Below are 26,956 nucleotides of genomic sequence, written 5' to 3'. Positions count from 1 at the left end.
AACCCAATATCATGCCCAACCCGGGATTCAAATCCGGGACCTCAGAGCCGTGACCACAACTACGCCACCGAGGCATTCATACAAGCGATTATAATTAATCACACATAAACACAAAACTTTATGAAGGCAAAAGAGGAATAAAACTGACAATTCCTCGATACTCAGTTCACATTAGACAATCGCATTTTAAATAAAAATATAGCTTACCTTAAATCTCAACCCATCCACTGGTGCCTCTGCATAAGGTAATTTCCAAAAGGCAACATAAGGTCGGTTTTCGAAAACAGTATACATTATCCTACCGATTACAGTAGTACCATTTGTATGTAATGAATAAAATTCACAACTAATAGAAACAAATACACTTGAAATATAAATGAAACGATACATATTACGATGTAACAGAGACTAAAATGATATTAAAAACGAAGTGCAAGTCCACGTCACTGTAAACTATATTGAAATGCGTGAAATGTTTTTAAATACGAATTAAACTGATTATGTACTGTGGCATTTATTAATATGCGTTTTGTAATTTTTACTAGTCTTTTGATTTTGAAGTAGATATTATAATTTTGTAAGTTACATTAGTATTCTCGGCGCCTAGAATTATTGATTTAGAACCAAAAGATAGTTAACAAAACAAATAAAGGCGTCAGGCGTTGGCAGTTGGGGCGGAGGTGCCGCTGACACCTCCTTTTCAATGCAAGTACATATTTTTGTATGTACCTACTTAAGTTAAATTATTGGGATTACCTATATCAAATTTCGTTTTTGCCCCCTCCTGTATCAAAATTTTAGATTTAGCTCTGTGAAATGAAAGCTGGTTACGGCCTTGGCGTTAAGTATTAATTTTTAAGTTTCTATACTTTTAAACATAACAATCAAGCTATTTTACTACACACACACACACATTCACACCTTTTATCCCCGAAAGTGTAGGCAGATATGCAGTTAATGTACCCGCTATGCGACGTGTGGGTCCTGTTCCATGATGTGATAGGGGGCGAGCCTATCGCCATATCGGGCACGATTTCCAAATTCCGTGCTGATACTGAGTAGAAAAACCCAATATAGCATTACCCCACCTGGGTATCGAACCTAAGACGTCAGCACTGTAATAGTACCGTAAATTGTACACCACCTAGACCGTCCATTTTACTGCCCAGTCTCTAAAATACGATCAAAGCCTTGAAACATAACTAACGTTCCTTTTAGCTGTGGTGTTTTGTAGATTGCGTAAATTTTTCCAGACCTCTTAACAAAAAAACGTAGTTGATAAATATTTAAGAAAACAGTGTCAATAAGTCAATTTCACCTTTAGTTAATTATTGATTAAAATCGATATTATTTAAAATACACCATCATCGCTCTAAATACAGTTAAAAATCAACCATAATAATCGTTGATTATAATCTGTATATATAAAAGAAAGTGGAGTTACACTATTTATAACTCAAAAACGGATGAACCGATTTGGCTGAAAATTGGTGGAGAGGTAGCTTAGAACCAGGAGACGGACATAGGATACTTTTTATCCCGTTCCCAAGGGAACAGGACGTGACATAAGACGTGGTATAAGAAAGCAAAATTTGGTATGGAGATAGTATAAAACTCTGGGAAGGTTATAGGCTACTATCCCGGGAAAATATATAGTGGGACTTTTATCTCGGAAAACTCCTTCACTCGGGCGAAGCCGCGAGCAAAAGCTAGTTGTCAATAAAAACACACCATCACCGCTTTAAATACAATGAAAATTCAACCTTAAGGGCCTTCAGACCCATCAGACACGAGTAAATAATAATATGCGCCCATCCGCATTACTAGGTACTGGTCTCCTTTACAACTGAGAGAGGGCTTTGACCTCACATATTTCTTATTATCTAGTAAACTATATAAACCGTCGCTATGACAGAGATGAATAAAAATAGATTATTCAGGGCCAAAGGCGTAGTCTTATAGAGGTTAAGCCGCCCTACATCCAACGCCCTTATCAACCACCGCTGTCCACCTAATGGATCATTTAATAAATCGCCCAGTCCCTCTTCCTCTAAGAAATGCCGTAAAAGCGTTGACTCGGACATATTTGTATGGAGTTCTTGTCGTCGCATTTGGATTTGAGTTTCTTACGAATATAGATAAAGTATACAGCTCAGAGCTGGTTATACAGATTTTTTGCGGTTTTGCTTAATTTTTATTTTCTTGATGTAGGTCGGCGAAGGATACAAGGTACAAGACAAGACTTGGAGTCTTATCAAATATATATTTATTTATTATTTATTCACTTTTCCAGCAGCCTTAATACCACGATTACAATAGTTAAAATATTATAACTTATAGTTAAAATGTAAGCCTAAGTTAGAAAAACTCAATGTGTATATACAGGGTTATTTTTTTTATAATCAGTCGTCTGCTACAACGCAGTCGGTTCATAAACCTGAAATTGAAACTTGTCTCCGACAATAAAAAAGAAAACATACGTAAATCAAATGATAGAAACTAAAAAAATAGGCAAATAGAAAAATTTTAAGCTTCATAGCGAATGTAGTCAGAAATGATGGAAACAATAACCTTTTAAAGGATCTAGGTCGACTTAACCTGTAACCCTGTATAATTTAATTTTAAATATATTTTTTATTTCTATTTCTATTGTACAAAGTTGTAGTCGTAATACTAATCTACAGCCAAAACTTCATACAACCATTCACTTTATTCCGCGTGTTATTAAGATTAATGTGATAAGTAATTATCTTTATCCAAGCCCAGTACCCCAGTAGCGATCGATATGTTAGGCATGCACATCGTCACGTTATCGCATTAAAATGTATTATAAATTAATATTATTTGCTACATACATAATAGGAATCAGTGGTAACAAACCAATAGTGGATACAACAAATGGAAAAATATCAGGAAAAGTGCTAAAAACGCTAATAAAAAATGTTGAATACAACGGCTTTATGAGCATACCCTACGCGGCACCGCCATTGAAAGATTTGAGGTTTATGGTAAATAAAAATGCTATTATTCTTTGGCAATTATAATAGAATTTATTGGATATAAAACGCAGATGGGAACGCAGATTTGCTTTTTGGGGTTTGATTGTAACTTCTATATGACGATAGAATATATCCAACGTAACCTATATTTAAATGTTACAAATGATTTGTATTCCCGACAATTTGGATTAAAAAAGTTACAATTAACAAACTCACCCTATTTTTGTTATACTTAACTAATTTTTAAATTGATCAGTATAATAATATACAAATGAGAGCTACTTGGCATTCCATGCAGTTTATTGACAATATAGTGTATATAAACACTGAATACAGTTCTTAAAAACATGACAGACTCCTAAAGCAAAGGTGAATCAGCAAAATCCACTGGCGAAATCTAAAATACTCTTTCGTTTAATGTAAACATTTGTACCTTTTCCAGCCACCACAACCCGTCGAGCCTTGGACCGACGTCTTGTCCACAACAAAGGATAAACCCGCCTGCTCGCAAATAAACAACAACATTAAAAAAGGCCAGCCTCTTGGTTACTATGGGTCAGAGGACTGCCTGTATCTAGATGTTTTCACGCCAGCGTTAGACGATAAAAAGCGCGCCGTCATCGTGTTCATTTTGAACGATAATTTTATAAACTCGTACAACAAAACCAGAGACTATGGACCCGATTTCTTCATTGAAGAAGATGTAGTACTGGTTACAATAAGTCACAGACTCGCGGTCTTTGGCTTTCTTTCGCTTGACGAAGAACTCCTACCGGGTAATGCTGGATTAAAAGACATAGTAGCTGGATTAGAATGGGTAAGAGACAACATAGCAAGATTTGGTGGAGATCCTGAAAAAGTAACTCTAATGGGATCCAAAGGAGGTGCAGCAGCTGTAGACTTGTTAATGCATTCAACTGCTAAAGGATTATTCAGCGCTGCTATATTACAAGGTGGTTCTTCGTGGAGCACGGCATATTTACAAGAAGGTTCCCGAGAGAGAGCGTTTAGTTTAGGAGAACTGCTAAACAGAACTGCTACAAATGGCATCAAACTGTTAAAAGAGCTGCAAGATGTACCAGCTATCGATCTGCCTGTTAGAGAAATGCATGCGTGTCCAAAAGACTATTTTAAAGAAACACAAAGAAGCATCACAGCGTTTGGACCAATTGTGGAAAAGGCTGGAAACGGACTTATACCTGAATATCCTGAGAAATCAAAAGAGAAGTTAAACATTCCTGTAATGTTAGGTTTCAATTCCAGAGAGGGTATGGAATACTCTATACAATATCTTGTAGAGCCGGCATTTATTACTTTTCTCAATAAAGACTTCCCATTTTTGCTGCCTAGGAGGATGGACTTAAGATTCGATCCTGTAGAAGATGGTTTCCTGAATGCCGAGAAAGAACTGAAAAAATATTACTTCAAAAATAAAATAAACATGAAGAGTATTAAAGACTTCATAACATACACGGGCGATACTTTAGTTGCTTACCCTGTGGACTACGCGGCCAAAACATATGCAGTTACTTCACAGAAACCCGTGTACTATTACTTCTTTGACTATTATAGCGATCTGAATGACAACAAAAACGATTTGATGAAGCTATCTCAGATAGAAGATGGCACTTGGGGAGCGGCTTCCGCTGACGAACTTTGCTACCTCTTTAAATGCCCAGGTCTTAAGGATAACTACATAAAACACCATGAATCAACATCAGAGGAAAGTAAAATTCAAGCGAAACTAATTAAACTGTGGACAAATTTCGCTAAATACAGGTAAATTTATTAAACATTTTGTTATGCCGAGCAATTTGTTTCCCGACCGCTGAGTTGGGACCATTTTTCATGTAATCCATTAACAATTTAGTTGATAAAGTGATTCGTTTCAGGGAGCCGACACCAACCAGCGATGATTCACTGGACGGGGTCGTCTGGCCAAAATACACTGTCGAAAATAAGGAATACCTCCATATAGACAAAGAAATTGAAGTTAAACAAGACTTGTACGGCAAGACATTTGAGTTTTGGAATGATTTCATCGAAAGATGGCAACGGGAAGCTGTGGATGGAGTAGTCAAAAAGCCTAAACAAGTCAAAAATGAGTTATAACAATTCAAATAAATTAATTTGGAAGAAAATTTTGTTTTATTATTTTTTTTAAGAGCGCATAGTCTTGTTATTTCTGTCGTACGTACAATTAATTTACAAATTATAATATCAAACTTTAATATAATTAATTTAAAATTATAACTTATAAAGGATTCATGAAAGTCTATAAAAATATTACAATATTCAGTATTATTAGTGGAATAAATGCAATTGCATTTATAATATTTTACTAATTTGGGATTTTACTCCGAAAGGTATGGTAGTACATAGAATGCTCTTTTTATAAATAAATAATGCATGAATTAAATATGCTATTAAAACAATATTTAACTTTAGTTATTAATAAAATTAAATTAATAAAATTTGTGCCTGATATAAGGATAGGCTCCCCCTATCACATCATGGGATGGAATACGGAAGGTGAAAAGTAGGTAAAGCAATTGCATCCCTGCCTACCCCGTCGGTGATAGAAAGAGTGAGTGTGTTTGTATGTATAAATTATTATAAAATATCTCAATAAAAAAATCTTCTGTCCATTTCCAAAGAAATGTAAAGCTATCAGATGCTAGAGGTAAGGATTTTACATTTACTTATTTGAACAAAACAAATGAACATTCTATTTGAATATTAAAAAGAAAATATATTTTTATAACTAAAACACAAAAATAATTTGTGGTTAATGGTGGTGAAAAATAAGAGATGTGAAAAGGTTTTAATAAAGTTCCAAAAAATAATGATAGACAAATTATATCGACAGTTATAAGTGTCATTTTTTGCGACACATAGTTTCATACATATTTAAAGTCATCTAATTTTTCTATGTTTTTAACGTAGTTAAAATTTTCTAAGAAAAATGTCGCTCAAGCAATTAGCCTTATATGTATTCAAGTAGCCCATTTCCGTCCACGTGGGGAAATTCGTCTAGTTACAATTACAACTGTTATTATCGAAAGACAGTTTTGATAGCCGTATAGATAAATAAGGGACTTTTTTACTAAAACCTATATGCTCGTAATTGGAAAAGACGGATATGCCTGCGTAGACGGAATATTGACTATATATAAAGAATAACAACTATAAAAATATCTTAAAATCCTATTGCACCTACTTATACATAAAATTTTTCATATCGTTAAAACGAGGAAAAATATTGCACGTATAATATATAAACATATAAAACATCACAATTTATCCTATATATTTGCAAAATAAATTAATTATGATTTTTACAGGACAATTAGTTCTTACTTATATATATCGTAGTCTATAGTTTGTCCGGGAAAACCCAATCAACTGATAATTACAGACAATAAATAAAAGATAATCTCCATAGTAACAATTATTCTACAGGTTTATTACATTTCTAACGAAATATATTTCGGTTTGATCTCAAATTATGAATTTTTTTTAAACGATTCTTTTGGAAGACACTTTCAAGCTAACTTTTTTAAGGTCATTGAAAGTAATTAAGGAATAAGCAGCCTTCAAATAGCCTTCTTTAGTCTCTGCACCACCTAAAGGTTGAGTGATAGAAAATGCCTTCGGTATTAAAGCCGCCTTTATTCTCTTTGTATATTAAGTGTAATAAATAAATAAATTACTATTGAACTCCTATCGCTGAAAATAAAATTGCGGTTACAATAGTAGCTAATACTCCGTATTTCTCCTAACTTTGATGAAGTAATAATATATGTTACTAACAAAATTCCCAAAAATGAAGTCAAGCAACAGTTAATCTATTATCACGTTAAGTATATAAGTATCCTGTAATACCATATCACCGGTAAAAGATAACAATTCGTACATTTTATCAAGGTACACGTCAGTGTACAATTAATAATATTGAGTACAAATAACATATTGTTATTACAAGCGAACTGTTTACCATGATGGCGGTTAATATTGTTCTATTTTTATCGTTATGTGTTGTTGTAAAAGGAAATCTGATTGTAGATACCAGTTCCGGCAAAGTTGAGGGCGTGGAAGTGCCCTCTATTATTAAAAATGAGAAATATTACTCGTTTATGGGCATCCCGTATGCTCAACCGCCGATCGGTGAATTAAGGTTTATGGTAAGTGGTCTTAAATTTTTATGGCAATACGTTAAGCAAAGGAGGTCGAATGGCCTGTGCTATAAATGAAACCAGTGACTTCTTAGTTTTGACGTGAAACGTTTTTAGTTTTTTAAAATAGTAATATAAATAACAAATCATATTTTTAATTTTACATAGTTAATAACACGACTTTTTTCTTCTCGTGTCTAGACGGAGATTTATCTCACCCACAAATTGCTTGTCTGGAGGGAATGTTTTTAATTATCTTTCAATATTATTTATTACCAAAACTAAAATAGCAAATCTATTTAAATAGTTCATAAATAGACAGTTAATATTATTATAAGTTATATTGAAATTATTTAAACCATTAACTTATTTTTAGCCTCCAATACCCCATCAAGGTTGGAGTAATGTATTAAACGCGAAAAAAGAATCAAAAGCGTGCTCCCAATTTTACTTGCCTTCGAGGACCATAGAAGATTATGGATTTTACGGTGATGAAGACTGCCTACGACTCGGCATACATACCCCGAAGGTGCCAGTCAAAGATGAATTAAGTTTTCCAGTTATCGTATTCTTTTACAATGAGTATTTCAGATTATCCTTCAACGGTTCTAGAGAATATGGTCCAGATTTCTTTATGAAAGAAGACGTAATGATAGTGAATATCAACTATAGAGTTGGACCTATGGGATTCATCAGCTACGAAGATGACTTACTGCCTGGCAACAATGGCATCAAAGATGTAATTCTAGCATTGAAATGGCTACAACAGAACATCCATAAATTTGGCGGAGATCCTTACAAGGTCACTTTAATGGGCAACGAAGGCGGTGGAGTACTCGTTGACATTCTTTTACAATCACCGAAAGCCAAGGGGCTGTTCAGCGCAGTGATTATGCAGAGCGGAACAACATGGCAGTCCATGTACTTCAATGGTAAACCTCGCGACAAAGCTCTAGCGCTCGCCAAGGAATTAGAAAAACATGTCAGTACAAGTGCACAACTCATAAAGGAATTCTCTGAATTTTCTGCGCAGAAAATTAGTGAATCTGAGTTACATTCAATTCCCACTGACGATTCGCGACATGCTCAAGTGGGTATACTTGGAAACAGCCCGGTGATAGAACACGACCATCCTGATGCCATAATTAACCAGCTTCCAGAAGACTCGCATATTAAAATCGATATACCAATAATGATCGGGTACAATTCTAATGAAGGTCTTGAGAAATGTGAGCGATTCTTACGAAAGCCTCAGTACCTGACGTTCGCCGACAGAGATTTCTTGATGATGTTCCCTATACGAGTCCATTATCATTTCGAAATAAACACTAACGTTTATTGGGATGCTGTACAAGAAGTTAAAGACTTCTACTTCGAGGAAGGCTACGTAAAGATAAGCAAGCCTGGTGAATATATGATGTACCACGGGGATGCCTCGGCCATTTATCCGATTGACTACACAGTAAGGAAATATTTGAATATATCGTCTGCGCCGATTTATTACTATGCTTTTGACTATAGTGGAGAATTAAATATGAGGAAGAATTTGGCGATGGAAGAAGCACTTACGGTGGAAGGGACGTGGGGCGCTACCACTGGTGACGAGCTCTGCTATTTGTTCGTTTGCAATAAAATTAAGAAAGCGTACATAAAAGCTATGGAAGATGAAGATTCTGAAGAGATGAAAGTGTTGAAGAACATGGTCCGTATGTGGACTAATTTTGCTAAAACTGGGTAAGGGCTAATTGATTTTGACATCATAGAAGATGCGAAGATAAATCAACTAATTTATTAACGGGGAATTTGTAGCAGATTTAAATCTATTGCACAAAATTTGATTCAATAAATAATTGTCCGATCAAATTTTAGGCACTTAAAATGAATTTTGCTTTTCTTTCTTGGGGTGGTGTATCTTAGATTCTCGGATGGTAAAATATGCTGGATTAAAGCCAATTAAAATAATTTAATGAGCCCTAGCCTCCCCAATATTTTTTTTTAATTTAGAACGTAGGCAAGCAGATTGATTACCTCATGGTAGATGAATTGGTAATCATTAACGACCAGAAACAAGAATCGTGGGTCTTTGACCTATAAGAACGCATAGAAATTTAGAAGAGAAAGGCTTTACATAGGTTTTTTACAGTCTATATACCAATTGCTTTTTTCTCAGAAATCCAACACCACCTGGCGGAGATCTGACATGGAAGCCAGCAACCAAGGAGAATAAGGATTGCTTGGTGATAAGTGACGAGCTCAACATGAAGACCAACCTTCACGAGAAGAGGATTAAGTTCTGGGACGATTTCATAGCCAAGTACAGAGACATGGCTGAGGACGGTGTCATCAAGGGCGTTAAAGACGAACTATAATTATAAAATATACTTTTTAATTATATTTGTCTTATTTATTATTTCAAATTTCCTATCGTAACGTAGACCACATAAAGTAATATGTAGCCTGACCGGGAAAATAAAAAACTTAGCAATTTTGTGATAAATTTAGAACTAACTTCTGGTACAGGTAATAAAAAGGCCAAGACAAATTCCTAATACTTTAATCATCAATACCTTTGATGATTAAAGTATTTTTAATTGATGATTCATAAAGCCGTGTTCGTTAGTTTAGGATAATTGTTCAAAACGTAAAGTATGATTGCTATCATAATTCGATTAACGATGATAACTTAGTACCCGTCTGCCCTAGAAAGATTATAAATAATTATATTAGGATAGGCAAATACGGAAAACAAATTAAAAATATATATTTCAAGTTAATATGCTTTTCATTAAATTTTGTTGATGATTTCTATGTTTAACGAATGTTAGACATTGAAATACAACTGTTTTTCGTTTTTATTCGTGGTTTTTATATAATAATTTTCTCCCCACGTTTCGACAACTTTGCAGCCTTCATGGTCACGACAAAAAAAGAAATTAAAAATTGATCTTTATTATACTAAACTTTAGATTGATAATACTTAAAGAGTTCTAAGATTTTATAGAGCGGACATTGGGAAGATAGTTATACAAAAAATTGTGCAATTACGATCATTTCTCAATCTATCATGAAATTGGAAAATACCCACGTAAACTTCATATTTTTCCCATATTGATTTGTATGTTTTTAATGCGCATATTAGTATATTTTCTGCAAATATTTTATTTTTGTTTAAATATCTAAGGACGCTGAAGTATCTTATCACACGGAGATTTCAAACAAGACGTCTTAACTTGGTAATAACTTTCGCAGCACAAATTTTGACCTGATGTCCGCTCTATAATTAACTGTTTAATGTCTTTAATAATACTAATACTTACTATTATTAAAGACATTAAACAGCTACTAATACTAATACTTTTTCACTTACACCATATTGCACTATCGCCAACGATATGATGCGAGTAACTATACTGCAGTAAATCAACTCCTATACTTACTCACCTTTCGTAGTTTACCTTTTGTTATTAATTTAATTGGCCATAGGTAATATGACATTTATTTGGTTGATTTATTAAAAAACAGTCAACGAATCATGACTAAATTTGGCGGTGTAACGTTTAATATTATGCATAATAAGAGATGAAAGTTTATGCGTTTTGAAGTGTATTTCACTGGCCTACTTTTACAAAGTCGTGTGCTATTTATACTTGTCTTGAAAAAAATTGGTATAAAATTTTCATATCAGTAAAAACTAGAAACGATAATGATTCATGGTTTCTCCTTTATTTATCGTGCGGGATTATTGTCTGATATATATAATTCAATTTGTACATAACATATAACATAGAACTTTGCAATAGTTAGCCGTCGATTTATAGTTGCCGTCCCAAGTTGGAATTTTTTTTTTCTAATCATTAGATAGTCACCAATAAAGGCAGGCCGGCAGCCGGTCGTAATACTGAGTTAAAGATTTCGTATAATCCCCGCTGTAACTGACTTACCTATCTTTCTGCAACACGTTATCATTTTGTGTTAACCCCACGTTAACACCAAGATAAGAATAAAAAATATTCCCCTAATAGTTCAATTTTATATCCCAAATCAGATTCATTAACAAATTAAATCTAGGTTTTTAAAAATCTAAGTTGTTTTATGGACCTCATTGCCAAGAAATGTCAATTTTATTATTAGTATTTTATTACTATCTCAGAGACACGTAATGGTTTGATTATATATTTGTATAATACCTCGATAATAACATCATAATTTTATATCGATTACAATTGATAACTGAAGTCCACGTTTTCCAAGCTTATCTTCAATTGTTTGTATGTGAAACGGACGCAATGCATTAGCAAATAATCCAAGAAATTAAAATTATCGTCAACATGTTAGGAATGAGATGTTTTAAATATATTTTATTAATACAATTTTTTATAAATGTGTGTTCTAGTGAAAATAATGTTCAGGTGAAGTTAGAACAAGGTGTTTTGTTAGGAAAAACGAATGTTACGCTTTTTAAGGAACAAAGTTATTATGTGTTTGAAGGAATACCGTACGCAGAACCGCCTGTTGGCAAACTTAGATTCCAGGTACAGTTTAATATTCTTAATACTACAAAGCACTAACTACTAATAGAGTTATATTAAATCTCGAGTTAAAGTACAGGAACCTATAAATTATAATAACTTCGGGGGTTCTAGATGTCTTTATAGCAATCATTATTAGTGGTATGTCTCTCATATGTAAGAGTCCCCTGGATAGATACCACCGCAATATTTATTTTTGCCGCCAAGCAGTAGTGTATAGGCACTGTTGTGTTCCGGTTTGAAGAACATTGTAACCAGTGCAACTACTGGATATAATAAGACCTAACATCTCATGTCTCAGTATGGTAAGCGTAGTGGAAATACCAAACAATAATTTGTAACTTAAGGTGTTGTATGAAGTTTCTACTGTTTATGGACGATCGTATGGCTTACTATCGAGCGCACGGCAAGCTCGTCTCGTCATGAAAGAAATAAAAAAAAACTGTAACATCTTTTTTTATTACAGCCACCAGTACCGCATAAAGGCTGGGAGGGTATTTATGAAGCACTTGAGAATAAACCGACATGTCTCCAACTGAACGCAAGAATGCGCAACGGGGAAGAATTCGGAATATCCGGATCAGAAGATTGTCTTTACATCAATGTATTCACACCTAATTTACAAGCATCCGCTCCTGTTATAGTATTCGATTACAATGATAACTTTAGAACAGGTTTCAACGGATCGAAAACTTATTCACCGCAATTCTTTGTCGAAGAAGGAGTTATTGTAGTCACCCTTAATCATCGACTAGGTGTTTTAGGATACTTAACAACTGAAAATGATGTTATTCCTGGTAATAATGGCTTAAGAGATTTTATTCTCGGTCTCCAGTGGGTACAAAAAAATATAAAAGAGTTTGGTGGTGACCCTAATCGAGTTACTATAATGGGAAATCGCGGTGGAGCTACGATTGCAGAAATTATGTTGTACTCAGAAAAAGCCAAGGGTCTTTTTTCAGCTGTCATTATGCAAAGCGGATCCGCCTTCGAATCTTTGTATTTTTATAAGAATCCACAAGAGAAAGCATTCGCACTAGGTAAAATATTTGAGGTAGAAACAGACGATAGTAAAGTACTTCTTGAAGCATTACAAAACGCTAGCGCAGAAGAACTGCTCATAAAAGAAATAGAAGTTCTAGATAATATCGACGAAGACTTTAAACAGCATAGCACTTTCCCTTTTACTCCCACGGTAGAACCCGACAGTCCCAACGCAGTACTCAAGTTTATCCCAGAAGAAGGAAAAATTGTGAATGATGTACCCATTATATTCGGGTTTAACTCAAGAGAAGGATTGGATTTAGCATCGCATTTCCTTTTTGTACCAAGATTGATGACGCATGACGTAGAACTAGGCATTTTACATGTACCAATACGAGTTGATTTTGCATTTCATACTAAAGACCCGGCATACAAAGAAGCATCAAGAGAGATAATTGATTTCTATTTTGAACACAAATCTATTCACGACGGTAACATTTTGGAGTACGCGGCGTACGCTGGCGACGCTATACACATGTATGCGTACCATAAAGCTATTAAGAAATTGATGAATGAAGTAAAATCCTCTATATATTACTATATGTTCGATTTTTGTGGGCAATTTAGCGAGAACTCTTATTACTTGAGGCGACGGTCTATGATTCCCATAGATCCTACAGGAGCATCGATAACAGACGAGCTTTGTTACTTACATTTATGTACTCGTATGGAGAAGTATTACAAAGACATTAAGAACCTGCCATCCGATCCAAAGGAAATAAAGATTCTGCGCAGAATGGTACGAATGTGGGCCAACTTTGCTAAAACTCGGTAAGTGTATGGATAATTTAATATACCTATATTATTATTTTTTCATTTAATAATGGTTTCTGTTGCTATGCAATCCATATTATTGGATTACTAAGACATTAGAGATTATTGTTTCTACTAACCATACTCTACAACCATTGATTTCTTCTATGAATAATAACACCATTATTTTAATAATACATACGTTTTCTCCGAATAAACTCTAAGTGAGCTTCCATGTTTTTCTAGGAACCCCACGCCTGACAAAGACGATGGTGTTCTTAACGGCTTCACGTGGGAACCATTGGACAAGTCTGAAGATTTAAAATATCTACATGTCTCGAAGAATCTCCGCATGAAAACCAACCCGATAGGAGACAGGGTCGCTTTCTGGGATCAATTCTTAGAAAAATATTCACAAATGGTTGTGGACGGTGTTGTGAGGAAACCAGAAATTGTGAAAGATGAATTGTAGGAGTAATATGTTTTAATACATTTTTTATTTCGTATCTATCTGATTTTTTTATGTATTTTTTACTATATGAAATAAGTCTTAAACTAGCCTGTGTAGATTAGTAATTGTCCATTTTTGCTACAAGGTAGAAGTTTACAGGCATTTATCCACTTTGAAGTACATTGTCAAACAAGTAAATACTAGTATAATTGCTGAGCATTATGCAACTATCACATGGTTATTAACAACATCTATTTCAAACTTCAATACTTTGAGGGGCATATTTTTAATTTATGGACACACATCATTTACGTTTAGTTGAGCGAGCTCTTAATTACCTAATTACATTAAAAAATTAAACTCTTTGTTTCAATGTGAATTGAATAAAATTTCATACATTTTTTTCTCTTGTTTTTCATATAAATCCTTAGAGCAATCAATAACAAAACTTGAGACGGAAGTTTGAATAACATTACTCGAATAGAAACCCATCAAAACATGTATTTAATTTCAAAAACACAAGAAATATTAATACAAAATATAAACTCAACAGGTATTAGCATAGTTCAAACGCAAATAACTAAACTTTGTTGAAGTTATGGAATTTTACTCGAGACAAAGTCGACATGAGTTGATGATCCAAATTCTGCTTCTTTCAAATTCTTGTTCATGTTTGGGCTTGGCACTTGTACTAAATACGTTCCATGCGAAGTTTCGACTTTGACGGCGAAGGTGTAAGCCAGAGATGGCGAACAAATGGCACGCGTGCCAGTGGCATGTGGCATAATAATTCAGGCACGCGAGTAATATGCCAAACATTGTATATGTAATTTTCTTTGACCTTCACTGCGCTTAACATCAGGTGAAGTGAAGTAATTTTGCAATAAAAAAAAAAACATTGTTGGGTCATAAAAAAATCGCTAAAAAGGAACTCAAGTAGATAAAACGGGTCCTGGACGGCACGTCACAGGCAATATTATTTTTTTATAAATAATGGCACCTTAGCCATTAAAGGTTCGCCATCCCTGGTGTACGCGATGTACTATATTGGTACGTACTATGTATGAAGTATGAACTAAAGTTTGGACTTTCGCGTAGAAAATTTTACGTTATATATTAGATTTTGCATAGTTATTTATGGGTATGTAAATATTTGTTTTCAATAGGATGAAGATTATATTCGTGATCGTTTGCGCTCCTATCATTCAACACAATGAGAATTTATCATAAAACTTGTTTATATTATAGAAATCTTCGGGAGAACATGCCTCGAACCTTCTATCGGCTGTTATACTTTTAAAAGTAAAGCAGTGTATTAAATAAATAACTCTACGGTAATATATTGGACATAAAAGTCACCCTTTTTATATCCAAAGGTCTATACTTTCGATGGTAAAGGCGTAAATTCAACATATGTAAAGACGCGTATACTTAATGCGTGCAAACGTCATAGGCTCAATGCTGACTGCACTTTTTTTACGAACAATAAAGATAACCAAACCTCAGGTGACACACTTACGAGTTTGCGGGCCTATGCTATTAATAAAAAAATTACTTACATTGCCACCTTTTGTGACATTTGCAAATTAAGGGGCTCCCTACTATACAAAGTATAAAAGCGACATCCAGACAACAAGAGCTGTTGCACAAATTAGTTTCAAAAAATCTTTCTAGATGGCGTTGACTATTAAAAATTATGCTGTATTTTCCAGGTTGTGCACCGGACACAAGTATCGTTTTATTTGCAAATTTGGATAACATTACGCTCCTTTTTTTAGAATGTATTGCAAATACAGCTTGAACAGGAAAATATAAAACCTCGCTATGTAGTGATAAAATATGAAACTAATATCTTGTACTGAGAACGTTACCTTTTTGTTATTATTCTGGGAGTTTAAAACAAAACAATAAAAGTGATGCCTCTAAAGCAGGTTTAGTATTTCCTAGTCAGGTTTTACTGCAGACTTAAGAGGATGAATTTAAATTTGCCACAGTAAATATGATATTATGTATTAAGTGTCATCATTTTCTAAATATTGGAGACAATTTTATTATTTCTAAATTCGACAATTTTGTTTCTATGTATACAAAATATAATAAGCTGACATTATCTTTTTTATAATTCTGTATAATTAAATATAGATATGTACTAAACACTACGTAAGTACCTACGTATATAACATAGAACACATAAACTATTGTATTATTTAATCAAATATTCGTAAGTTTGAAAGAAACATTGACTAGCCAAGAGCGTAATATAAACCAGTTTGTCGAGTACAAGTGCACAGCCTAGAATATTATATCATAACTGGGCAGGATTCAGGGGTATTATTTGTGCCATATTATAACGTTTTCTTTAATATTTTTTAACATAGTTAATTTAATTTAATTTGCTCCGTGAAACGGACTCTACATAGTTGTAGTGAGTAATAAACACTAGTGTATTTATTAAATGAAAATTTTGTGTAATTGTGAAATAAATAATTTAATATTTTATTTTCGGAAGACCAGCACCTTAGTAATGATCCACCTACCATGAAAGCTGCAAAGATTTTGCAACGTCGAAAAAAAACTTAACACTGCGATAAAATCCGAAAACTTGTTTTTACAATCTCACTCTCCATACGAAACTCAACAGGCTGTCTATGACTTTGGATTTTATAGTAGTAATGCCTCGCTTCTGCCATTCATGCTGTAGATAAAAACATATGTATACTAAAGAATTCTAAGATTCGTGGTTGAATGTCATTGATGTATGTAAGAGCGATACTCTATCACTATTAAAATCTGTTAAATATATCTTAATGCTTATAAACCATCTGATGCCAAGTAATTTCAAGTAACTAGCGTCCATTTTAAACTATCAAGATAAAAGTTAAGTTAGGGTCAAGACCTAAAAGGTCGAGTAACTTACCTATAGGTCGGTACAATATTGCGTGTAAAAATATACAAAACAATCACGCAAATCAATGATTTGTTTTACTTATAAAACACACGTAATCTAATTCTTGCCTTAAATACATACCTTTTACAAGTTACGTGGTTATAATTTAATACCCAGCCTGCACTTGCGCCTTTCACGCTAAAAACCGACATAATGCGTGAAACTATTAATTTAATTAACTTTCGCTTTTTTAATGTCCGTGTTGATCAATTTCTAAGATGTAACAAAACAATAAACTGTTATATAATTAAACAAAGTTCTTTCGACTGACCCACAAACGTAGAGAAGAAGAAACTTTAGATTTAGAAGTAATTTTTACCAAAACTTCGAAAGTAAAAATCAGCCGCAAACTAAACTTAAATAACACCTTCGAAAGTGAAAAACAGCAGCAAACTAAACTTAAATAACACCTTCGAAAGTGAAAAACAGCAACAAACTAAACATAAATAACACCTTCGAAAGTGAAAAACAGCAGCAAACTGAACTTAAATAACACCTTGGAAAGTGAAAAACAGCAGCAAACTAAACTTAAATAACACCTTCGAAAGTGAAAAACAGCAGCAAGATAAACTTAAATAACACCTTCGAAAGTGAAAAACAGCAGCAAACTAAACTTAAATAACACCTTCGAAAGTGAAAAACAGCAGCAAACTAAACTTAAATAACACCTTCGAAAGTGAAAAACAGCACCAAACTAAACTTAATAACAATAAGTACGTACCTGTGGCAAAGGGTCCATATAAACCGATTTTTGCCGGCTTCCCTTTAAGTAAAATCGATATAGAATCTAATTATCATTAGAACATTTTGCAGACCGCGTTTATACACATGTTGTGTCGGGTTCCATTTCGGAAAATTTCACCTTTCGCCACTGGTAAGCACCTAATATATCGGCCTATCAACCGATGCAAGCTATCTGTATTTATTACAAATATTATCCAAATCCGTTGAGGTTTCTTTATTTCCTTCTAACATACATCGAGATCACATCCTTTCGCATTCATAACGTTAGTAAAATTATCCAATCTGTTGACATAAGTACAGTGCATTCAGATACAAAGCTTCACAATGACCTTGTCAACCTGTTCTGTTGGCTTATACGGACTTTGGCTTCATTTAAACACATTTAAGACCAAGGAAAACAGGATTCACTCCGTTCGAAACATTTAATTGAGAAAGGAACTTGAAGATGTAATTGAGTGAACTATTTTTAGTTTTGCTACTTGCTAATGCTTGGTGTGTGTTTGAATTTATATTTAGTTTAAAAGTACACATAGACAACGCTGATATGTACATAATTAAAACGTCATGATTGGTTAATGAAACACCTGCTTTTGGCAGGTCAAACGATAGGTACTACGGATCGAACAAACAAAGTTATTTTCTTTCTTCCTAGGGTCCTGTCATTTATTACACCTGTAAGTGCATTATGACAACACCAAGACGTCTCACCAACCAGCATGCTGCATTTGCTGGTGGTAGGATATATTTTATATCCACCTGGATAGCAACCGTACACAAGTTGTTAAAACCCGCCGTAGTGTTTGTGTATGGTGCTTTCCGAGATCCTTGTATATATCCGATGCCAACAGGCCGGCATAATTGTGCTGACTGCCGTGGGGTAATTACCTCTTGTCAGTCGACATTCTATTGGACTACTCTCCATCTAACATTCGCGTAAACATAAAAAATCATTATGGGCTCCTCTCCACTTACCATCAAATGCAGTGCGGTCACTTTACCGAACCATGGAGAAAGTGCTGGTTAAACAATATATAAAAAACCGCGCCACAAATACTTATCAAAAGGTCATCTACTATAGGCGTGAGGTCGGATCGTACGTGCTATCGTGTGTTTCTATCGTCTACCGATTACGGCTACCGTCGCTGTGACGTAAATGTTGCGTGCACACCACCCACCGTCACTGACGTAATAAGAGCAAAGGACGAAAAGAAATGCCAATACCATTCGAATGGCCTCCAATTAAATTCGTATACCTACATAAATTAAAGCAGTAGCATTTAGTTCGTTTTATAACAAAAGTATATTGTTTTCATTTCTAGTACCGCGCTGCCAAAAATCATCTAATTTTAATCGGTTTGCAGATGATGCAACATGACATTTAATGTAGGGATTGGTCAAACAATACCCTTACATAATAAATCCCTTTATAAATGAGACAATAAAAATTACAGGTTAATACCTGCCACTTTGATGGTCTGGTAAAGCTTCTCTGTCTATGAACGGCATGATCTTTTCATATTTCTGCCGATCTTTATTTGACATCTCTTTGATGCTGAGTCTTTATAATTATTTTTTTCTTGTCTTACTAGGCGTACAAGCAAATACTCCATCTGATTGTTACCGACGAACACCGTCCATAGACCATAGCAAAGCCAGAATCACTGAGGAAGCCTAACAGGGAAGGATAAGAGAAAGCAATTTTAAACATACCGTCTTACTAGAAAGAATGCTTAAAAATAGGCGAAGAGGAAACGTACTCGTGTGTAAGGAAGTCGTACCCTATCATTCAGGCATAAGATCCTACAGAAAGGGAGTGCTAAAGTGGGATGCCTACATAAGAAATAACAGACCTCTTTGCGGTCTCCTCTGCGGAATATATTTGTAATGAATATGCCTGGGAATGCTTTATGGGGGCATATTTTATGAGGATGAACTTAAAAGTTGTTTATTGTGCGTAGTAATGCAGATTTCATCGCTCATGTTTTAATATTATGTATAGTTTGTAGTGTATCCAGTTTTCCATGGTTCTTGAAGTATTTTCTTTTGTTTCGCGATATATTTTATAAATATAGATATAGATATATTCTTGTCTATAGAAAAGCTAGTACATATTTATACCGCTATATTATTGACACTTTCTCATTGTTTATCAATCTATCTTGTTTCAAAATGCGATCAGAATTGAAAAATATTGCAACAGTAAATCCAATAAAAAATGTGTCTACGGTTATATTCTTTAAGATACAGATTTCTAAAACCTTGCCCGCCGCATCTGAAATCAATGACTTCGACCTTATTTATAGCAAATGTCATCGAAAGCCGCCGTCCGTGTATCATGTTCCTTTTGCGATAATAACACTTTAATTACCTCCATTCTTATTATTAATATAGTTGTGAGTGTCAAGATTCCAATAAAGCTTGGAATTTTTTTGGAAGTAAACAAGCAAACCAGAACGGATTTACAAAAACACATAGATTAATTTATACTTTCATCTCGGAAAATTGCGTTGTACTTTTACATATAGAGAAGTCTTTCACCCAAGCAACACCTATAAAAAGTAATTAATATATTTCAGTCACTCATTCATCCAATCATCTATTCATTTGAATGGTAATACGTTAAGGCGATACCTCAAGGTCCATTTTCATACATTTTGTTTCGGCTTTAATCTGGGTAACTAAACAAGTATTGGCAAGTAAAGAATTTAAATTCACGTCTAGTTAGTGATTAGTTCTCGCAGTTGAAGAAAAACGTAAAAATAATTAATAATCATGGATATTTCGGCCTTTAAAATTTAATATGACGAAATTTTAAAGGCAGAAATATCCATGATTATTAATTATTTTACGTTTTTCTTCAACTGCGAGAACTAATCACTAACTAGACGTGAATTTAAATTCTTTACTTGCCAATACTTGTTTAGTTACCCAGATTAAAGCCGAAACAAAATGTATGAAAATGGACCTTGAGGTATCGCCTTAAGCACATAAATATAACTTCTACATTCGATACCAAGCATTTCAATGCTTCAAATATAACTGTGCGGTCTTAAATTTTATAAAGGACACATATTAGTTAACTGAATATTGTGTCACTAAGATTGCAATACACTTGGTCCTTCGATCCAACCATTTTTACCACTCAAATTACGTAAGTATTGATACTGCGTTATTTATTCAGTGAGCACGCGATCGCCAACCGTGGCACCGCCGGTCTCAAAATTAATAATAGTGGCGATATAAAATATGGATCTTCATCTTTAAAACGTTGAACATTAGGTACAAAATTTAAAAATAATTATTTATACTTATTAGTATTTATAACTCAAAACATGACTTTTTGTTTATTCTCAATGCTGCACGCATTGTCCGATTACCTAGGCCACAGACAAGGCTATTTATTAAAAAAAAAAATGATATCGAAAACAACACTTATTTAATGAATATTTTTAAAAGATTCAATGTCTGCAGTGTAATATGTAACCGCCAAATGGACTCTTTTGACCTTAACCTTCTTTAAATATGGAAACATGCAAATTAAAATTTGGTTCACAGGCGCATTGTCTATTTGCGAATATATTTAGACGCTACTGCATTATGCTTACTGCTGTTTATAACTTTTCATTTTCGAAGGTAGAAGGTTAAGAACTTCATTGATTTAATAAATTACAAATAGGATTAATTCGTTATAATTTTATAATGATTTTATAATTTAATTTATATCTTCATATATTTATTTCGTCGCACAAAATTATTTTGTTTTGCAAAATACAAGAAACTACATAAACCATAGACAACTTCCCTTATTTAAACATTAATTAACACTCATTTATATTTATTATTGTAGTTAATTACGCGCATATTTAAACTTAAAATGTTAAATCGTTATTTTGTTTTTCAAAGTGTTAGTTACGGAGAAAGCTAATAAATAATATATTCTACAGGAAATAAAATGTATTTGCATTTTTAAGCAAATGTCCTGTACTAAATGATCACCCCGCCATTTTTTTTTTTAAATATACGACGTCAAATGTCCTAGTCAAGCAATAATCATCTGAAAACATATGGTCTACAATGCCTCATTTCCAAAAAAAAAATAATGCGACTTTAGGCTCAACAAAAAAGGAAGTTAGTGCAGCTTGCCCTTCCAAAAATCAGTCTCCGAAAAATTGTATCTGAAAAATCCATATGATGCTGACCTGGAATCCAAACACGAAATCTCCTAGTCTGTGCACTTGTTCTACACTTGACCAAGGAAGCGAAACGTCCATCCAGTAAATAAAAATAAAATCATTATTCAAATGAAATTAAGTATTAAAATGTATGGGAAAATTCCCCGCTGTTATTTATTATTGAGGCGGTCGGTATGCATCAATTAAAACCTCAACAGAAATACAAGTAAATATAGCTGATACCTGTTATTTCACATGCTTTTTTCCAATCGATAGTACTTTTAATGTGTCGCACTAAAGTTTTAATAGCATAAACAGCGTTGAACGTAATTACCCTGAGACCATCATTGCGACCATTTATTCTGCGCATACACACATCACGCATTTATCTCCGAAGAGATAAGGGACATGCAGAGGCGCAACCAGGGCTCCCCCTTTTCGCCAAGTGTATTCCGTCCCATGATGTGATTAAACAGGGGAAACAAAATCATAATACATTGTATATTATATTTGCTCGTGTTTCGCCCGCGTGGTAAAGCTTTTACAGGTAAGGTTATTTTCCCGCGATAAAAGTGACCTGTAGCCCTCATGAGTAGTTTGCTATTATTGAAAATGTTCAAAATCGGCGTAGTAATTCTTGAAATTAATGCGTTCAAACAAACAAACAAACTCTTCAGCTTAATTTATATTAGAATAGACTATAACTGAATTTGAGAATTATACAATCCGTTTCAAGCAAAGTGATTACTTAAAAATTCTCTTCAAGCCTTTACCACAGTAGATTAAAGGAGCGAGTCAATCTTCACTTTAATCAAGTGTAAATAAATCGATCGAAAATAATCGATATTCATTGACGTTTTATCGTTTTTAAGACGTAGGTTTATATTATTTATTCCGACCTTCTTACCTTCCATGCCCATATCCCCACACCAAGCTATACTTGTGTTATAATATACATTTTGGAACTTTAATAATGAAATGCCGGCTAATTATTTAGGTCAAGTACATATATTCACCCCCACGAATATAATTTATGTCAACGCGATTCGAAAACATGATAATTGTATAGGCGTGTATACTATTCATGTTACGGCAGGGCACATTTCACACGAAACTAATAAAATATAGACATCGATACATGCGAACACTATTTTAAAATACATTCTGCCATCGATTTCCGTAAAACCTTATAAATAGGACATATGCATTAACATTTGCATATAATATCGTATGATTTATATTTGTTGTATTTATATACTTACCGCAATCGATTTCTTTGATGCACCTACCTTATTTATCTCTGCACCGCCGTATGATTGACCGGGAAAGATTAAATCCGCCTATGTAATATATGTAATTGTTATAACAGACATGACTCCGGCCTTTAAATTGTAATAAATAGGACGTATAAAATAAAATACATACTAGGCTGTATGGCTGAAAGCCTTTACCTTCTCCTTAAGGAGTTATTCAAACCAAAAAAAAAGAATATGTAATTGTATATTAAGTGCAAATAAACAAATAAATTATCTGTTACTTATAGTGGCGTAACAATAGGCTACCAGGACTGGCAAAATACCAGGAGTGAGTAGACGAAGGGTACCCTAAAAATCCATTCGCCCCGTATTATGGCACCTAACACCTATCAACATATTACATATCTGCCTATCGCTTAAAAGGGAAAAAGGCGTGATGTACGCGAACGTAACAATTATCCGAAGCAACCGGCCTTTTTATCCACAAACTACTGATTTGATTACGAAACATCCGCGTAACGTTACCGTCTGTTACAGTGCGGGTTATTTTACGCTATGTAACACGTTTCCTGGTTCCCATCGCGTCAATTAGGTTACGCAGCGTGTCTTAGCTTGATTTTTGTTATGAAAACTTATATTATAACTAACTGACCCGACAGACGTTGTCCTGTCTTAACTATGTATGCACGCGCGCATTCTGTCAATCGCTGACAGTTATTTCAAACAATTGATATATAAAATTAATATTTTCGTTAAATTTTGTAATTTTCCACCCATTTCTTTTTAATTTTTTCTTTCATAAGAACCTTATCCTGAGAATAATAAACACAACAACGAAAGAATAGTGAAATCGGTCCAGCCGTTCACGTGTGATGGCGTGACCAAGGGAAATAAATAGTGATTCATTTTTATATATATAGATAACTTACTAGTAGAATAGGTAAAGGAATAATGATAGAAATTGAAATCAGTATATGTGGCGAAGTATCCATATACCCGATTCCTGCCGGCTTCCCTTTATATAGAATCTTATTATCTTCAGAACGATTTGCAGACTACATTTATGCGTAGTACCTATATGTTATGTCGGGTTCAATTTTGGAAAATATCACCTATCGCCACTCGGTAAACCGTTTAATATCGACCATAGTACACGTAAAGGAAAATCAAATATCTGACTAATTGTTAGAGTTCAGAAGACTGCCGAATTATGTCCAATAAAACAGGACATATTTCTGGCAACAATTGAAAGACGCAATACATACAGACGTAAAAAAATAAAAATACTTCTCAGTATTCTTCGGTACAATGATAAAAAATATTTACAGCTAAAACTAGTTTTTATGGTAGTCACGGAGCTAGTTTCGCAGATTAAATGGACCAGCTTGATTTATAAATGAGTAGCGGCCTAGGGGGGGCGAACCGGGTAACCGCCAGGGGCCTCGCTTGGTAACTTAGCTCATTTTATTTCAGTACTATTGTATTTTGTCACGAATAAGTTTCATCTGATGGTGGAAAAATCGGACCTCAGATAAAAAATAGTATCAACAATTGAAAAGAAAAGACCCAAGATGAGGTACTTAGTATTATTAATTATCTCTCCATATTGTCACAACACCTTCATTACAAGCAAAAAATTCATGCAAGTCATGTTTAGCCACCACGTGTTCAATTGCTCTGTTGCAGTCCATATAACCCAATTCCTGCTGGTTTCCCTTTCGTAATTTATATTAAATTAAATGAACATAAGAACGAAATGCAGACAGCATGTTGTATTTAAGGCATTAACTAACATTACTTGCTAGTTCTTTCCTTAAGTTTTAAACAAAGGAAACGAGTCTCAATTCGCTTTACACTATAAATAGATCACGTTGATGTGACGTTAATAAGTTCTCAGATATGCATCCCGGAAAACTAGTAAAACATACGAGTATTGAAAAACACGTGTTTAGCTTATTAAATAGTATAGTATTACCTAGTTTCTCTATTTTTTATTGTTCTGCATCTGTTTGGATTTGACTGCTATCTAGAATTATTGAGAAAATGTGTTTCGATTAAAACTAACAAAAATATAATAAATTTATGTATTTCCATAAAATACAGTGGTATTATTATTGTATTGTTATTTTCCTACTTTTAAGTATAACTAATTCTTTTACGCCTTTGAAATTATTTTGAGAGTTTGTACATTTTTATTATTAATACGGAAGCCGTAACACGATGACACTATATGACTTAAAATATCCAAGACAGACAATACACAAAATAGAAACAGTATGTAGTAGTAGTACAATACGTAATTCCTACTAATTCGCGCCTTTTTCATACTCAGCATAATAAAAATCATAAACAACCCGCAGAAACACGTGACCGGCATAAGCCAGTGTTAGTTGAGATGACATCGCCGGGCGCGCCACACGCGAACCAAAACAGTGACGTGCATATTATCGACATCGAAGTCGAAATCGATAATATTATCGATACAGTATTCGATAAGACGGACGAAGCGCCTGTGGTGAATATTACGATTGATAAAGTGGAAAGTAAAAATATGAACGGAAATGGTGAGTCTTTTTTTATTTTAAAAAATAAGGCAAAGGTACCTACTTCAGGTATTCCTGAGTTGCCAAGGGTTTGTTTATGATTTACGATAATTTAAGATTTTTCTTATAATATTATAGTGACAATAAATATTATTGAAGTGAGGACCTATTTAAAATGCATAAAGTTTGATATATATTCCTTTTCTGATAAACTAAATAACAGTAAGGGTCTTTTACGAAATTGTAAAATTAAAATCTTTTTGGTTGTTTTACAGTAATTTGAATGAATTAATGAATCGCGTATTAAATACGTTGAATAAATCGCCGTTATATTTTACATTTTGCATTAATGTATCTCTCAACTTCAATGAAGAGTAAAGTCTAAAATATATACTTTGGAACAGATAAATACTTAATGGCATTATGATTATTTAGGAAATTAAGGCGATACCTCAAGGTCCATTTTCATACATTTTGTTTCGGCTTGACTCCCGTCAGTCAGGGTCAGTCCCCCCCGTGACCATGAAGGCTGCAAAGTCTTCGAAACCTTTAAAATTTCGTCATATTAAACTTTAAAGGCCGAAATATCCATGATTATTAATTATTTTTACGTTTTTCTTTCAACTGCGAGAACTAATCACTAACTAGACGTGAATTTAAATTCTTTACTTGCCAATACTTGTTTAGTTACCCAGATTAAAGCCGAAACAAAATGTATGAAAATGGACCTTGAGGTATCGCCTTAACTAATACTAATAAATATATATTGATATTATTATTAAATCTTATTTTATGTTTTTTCTACTCATTTATATACGACTTCAATGAATTTCGATATGCTACAATTAAATATGGTTCCCATTCCCAGTTCGACTGCAACGTTACTTGATTACTTCGATTTTACAGCTGTTTCTTCCGGCATAAACACTTTTTTTTTATATTCTTAGTAGGAAAATGAACGAGCAGTCTGCCTGATGGTAAGCAACATCTACCGCCCAAGAACTAAAGCAATGCCAGTCGCCAGAGATACAGCCAAGCCGTTGCCAACCGGAACTTACAATATATTTTAAGTTTTGTAAAATGCTACCGTTTAATTGTGTATAGATGTAATAAGGACTTCAGATTCATATTTTTTTTATGTACTTAACATAAAAAATCTAATTTTTGTTTAGACTATAGTCTGTAACTACCTAATAAATGAATAAATATACTGTACTTGCCAATAATCAACATAGTCAAGTAACATACACATACAATTTTGAATAAACAACTCTAAGCAAAAAAAAACACGTTCCGCGTAATAATAAAACACAAGGCCAATGTTAAAGCCATATCTAAATGTA

General features: G+C 33.8%; 4 protein-coding genes across 5 annotated transcripts in view; all 4 read left to right on the top strand.

Moving 5' to 3' along the window:
* The first annotated feature begins 2,753 nt into the window (after nucleotides 1-2,753).
* LOC115444608 (esterase E4) lies at nucleotides 2,754-5,140 on the top strand. The gene is made up of 3 exons (XM_030170444.2): nucleotides 2,754-3,008; nucleotides 3,442-4,778; nucleotides 4,892-5,140. Exons 1-3 carry the CDS (start codon nucleotides 2,823-2,825, stop codon nucleotides 5,109-5,111), a joined length of 1,743 nt encoding a protein of 580 aa, XP_030026304.2. The 5' UTR covers nucleotides 2,754-2,822; the 3' UTR covers nucleotides 5,112-5,140.
* A 1,776-nt stretch (nucleotides 5,141-6,916) lies between these two features.
* On the top strand, nucleotides 6,917-9,568 carry LOC115444606 (esterase E4). Its single transcript, XM_030170441.2, has 3 exons — nucleotides 6,917-7,183; nucleotides 7,551-8,908; nucleotides 9,345-9,568. The coding sequence occupies exons 1-3, from the start codon at nucleotides 6,998-7,000 to the stop codon at nucleotides 9,541-9,543; spliced, it is 1,743 nt and encodes a 580-aa protein (XP_030026301.1). The 5' UTR covers nucleotides 6,917-6,997; the 3' UTR covers nucleotides 9,544-9,568.
* Nucleotides 9,569-11,384: 1,816 nt separating this feature from the next.
* LOC115444607 (esterase E4) lies at nucleotides 11,385-14,008 on the top strand. The gene is made up of 3 exons (XM_030170442.2): nucleotides 11,385-11,706; nucleotides 12,170-13,518; nucleotides 13,747-14,008. The coding sequence occupies exons 1-3, from the start codon at nucleotides 11,503-11,505 to the stop codon at nucleotides 13,970-13,972; spliced, it is 1,779 nt and encodes a 592-aa protein (XP_030026302.2). The 5' UTR covers nucleotides 11,385-11,502; the 3' UTR covers nucleotides 13,973-14,008.
* Nucleotides 14,009-25,450: 11,442 nt separating this feature from the next.
* LOC115444590 (aldehyde dehydrogenase, dimeric NADP-preferring) overlaps nucleotides 25,451-26,956 on the top strand; it is a 41,499-nt gene continuing 39,993 nt past the window's right edge. For both annotated transcript variants that reach the window (XM_030170419.2, XM_030170418.2), the window contains exon 1: nucleotides 25,451-25,634. In XM_030170419.2, coding sequence (XP_030026279.2) covers nucleotides 25,466-25,634 — 169 coding nt within the window. In that variant the 5' untranslated portion in view covers nucleotides 25,451-25,465. The remainder of the gene's footprint in view (nucleotides 25,635-26,956) is intronic.

Source organism: Manduca sexta, chromosome 16 (genome assembly GCF_014839805.1).
Source record: "Manduca sexta isolate Smith_Timp_Sample1 chromosome 16, JHU_Msex_v1.0, whole genome shotgun sequence".
Taxonomy (NCBI): Eukaryota; Metazoa; Arthropoda; class Insecta; order Lepidoptera; family Sphingidae; genus Manduca; species Manduca sexta.
The sequence above is the reverse complement of the archived record's forward strand: the minus strand, read 5'-3'. Positions and strand labels throughout refer to the sequence as shown.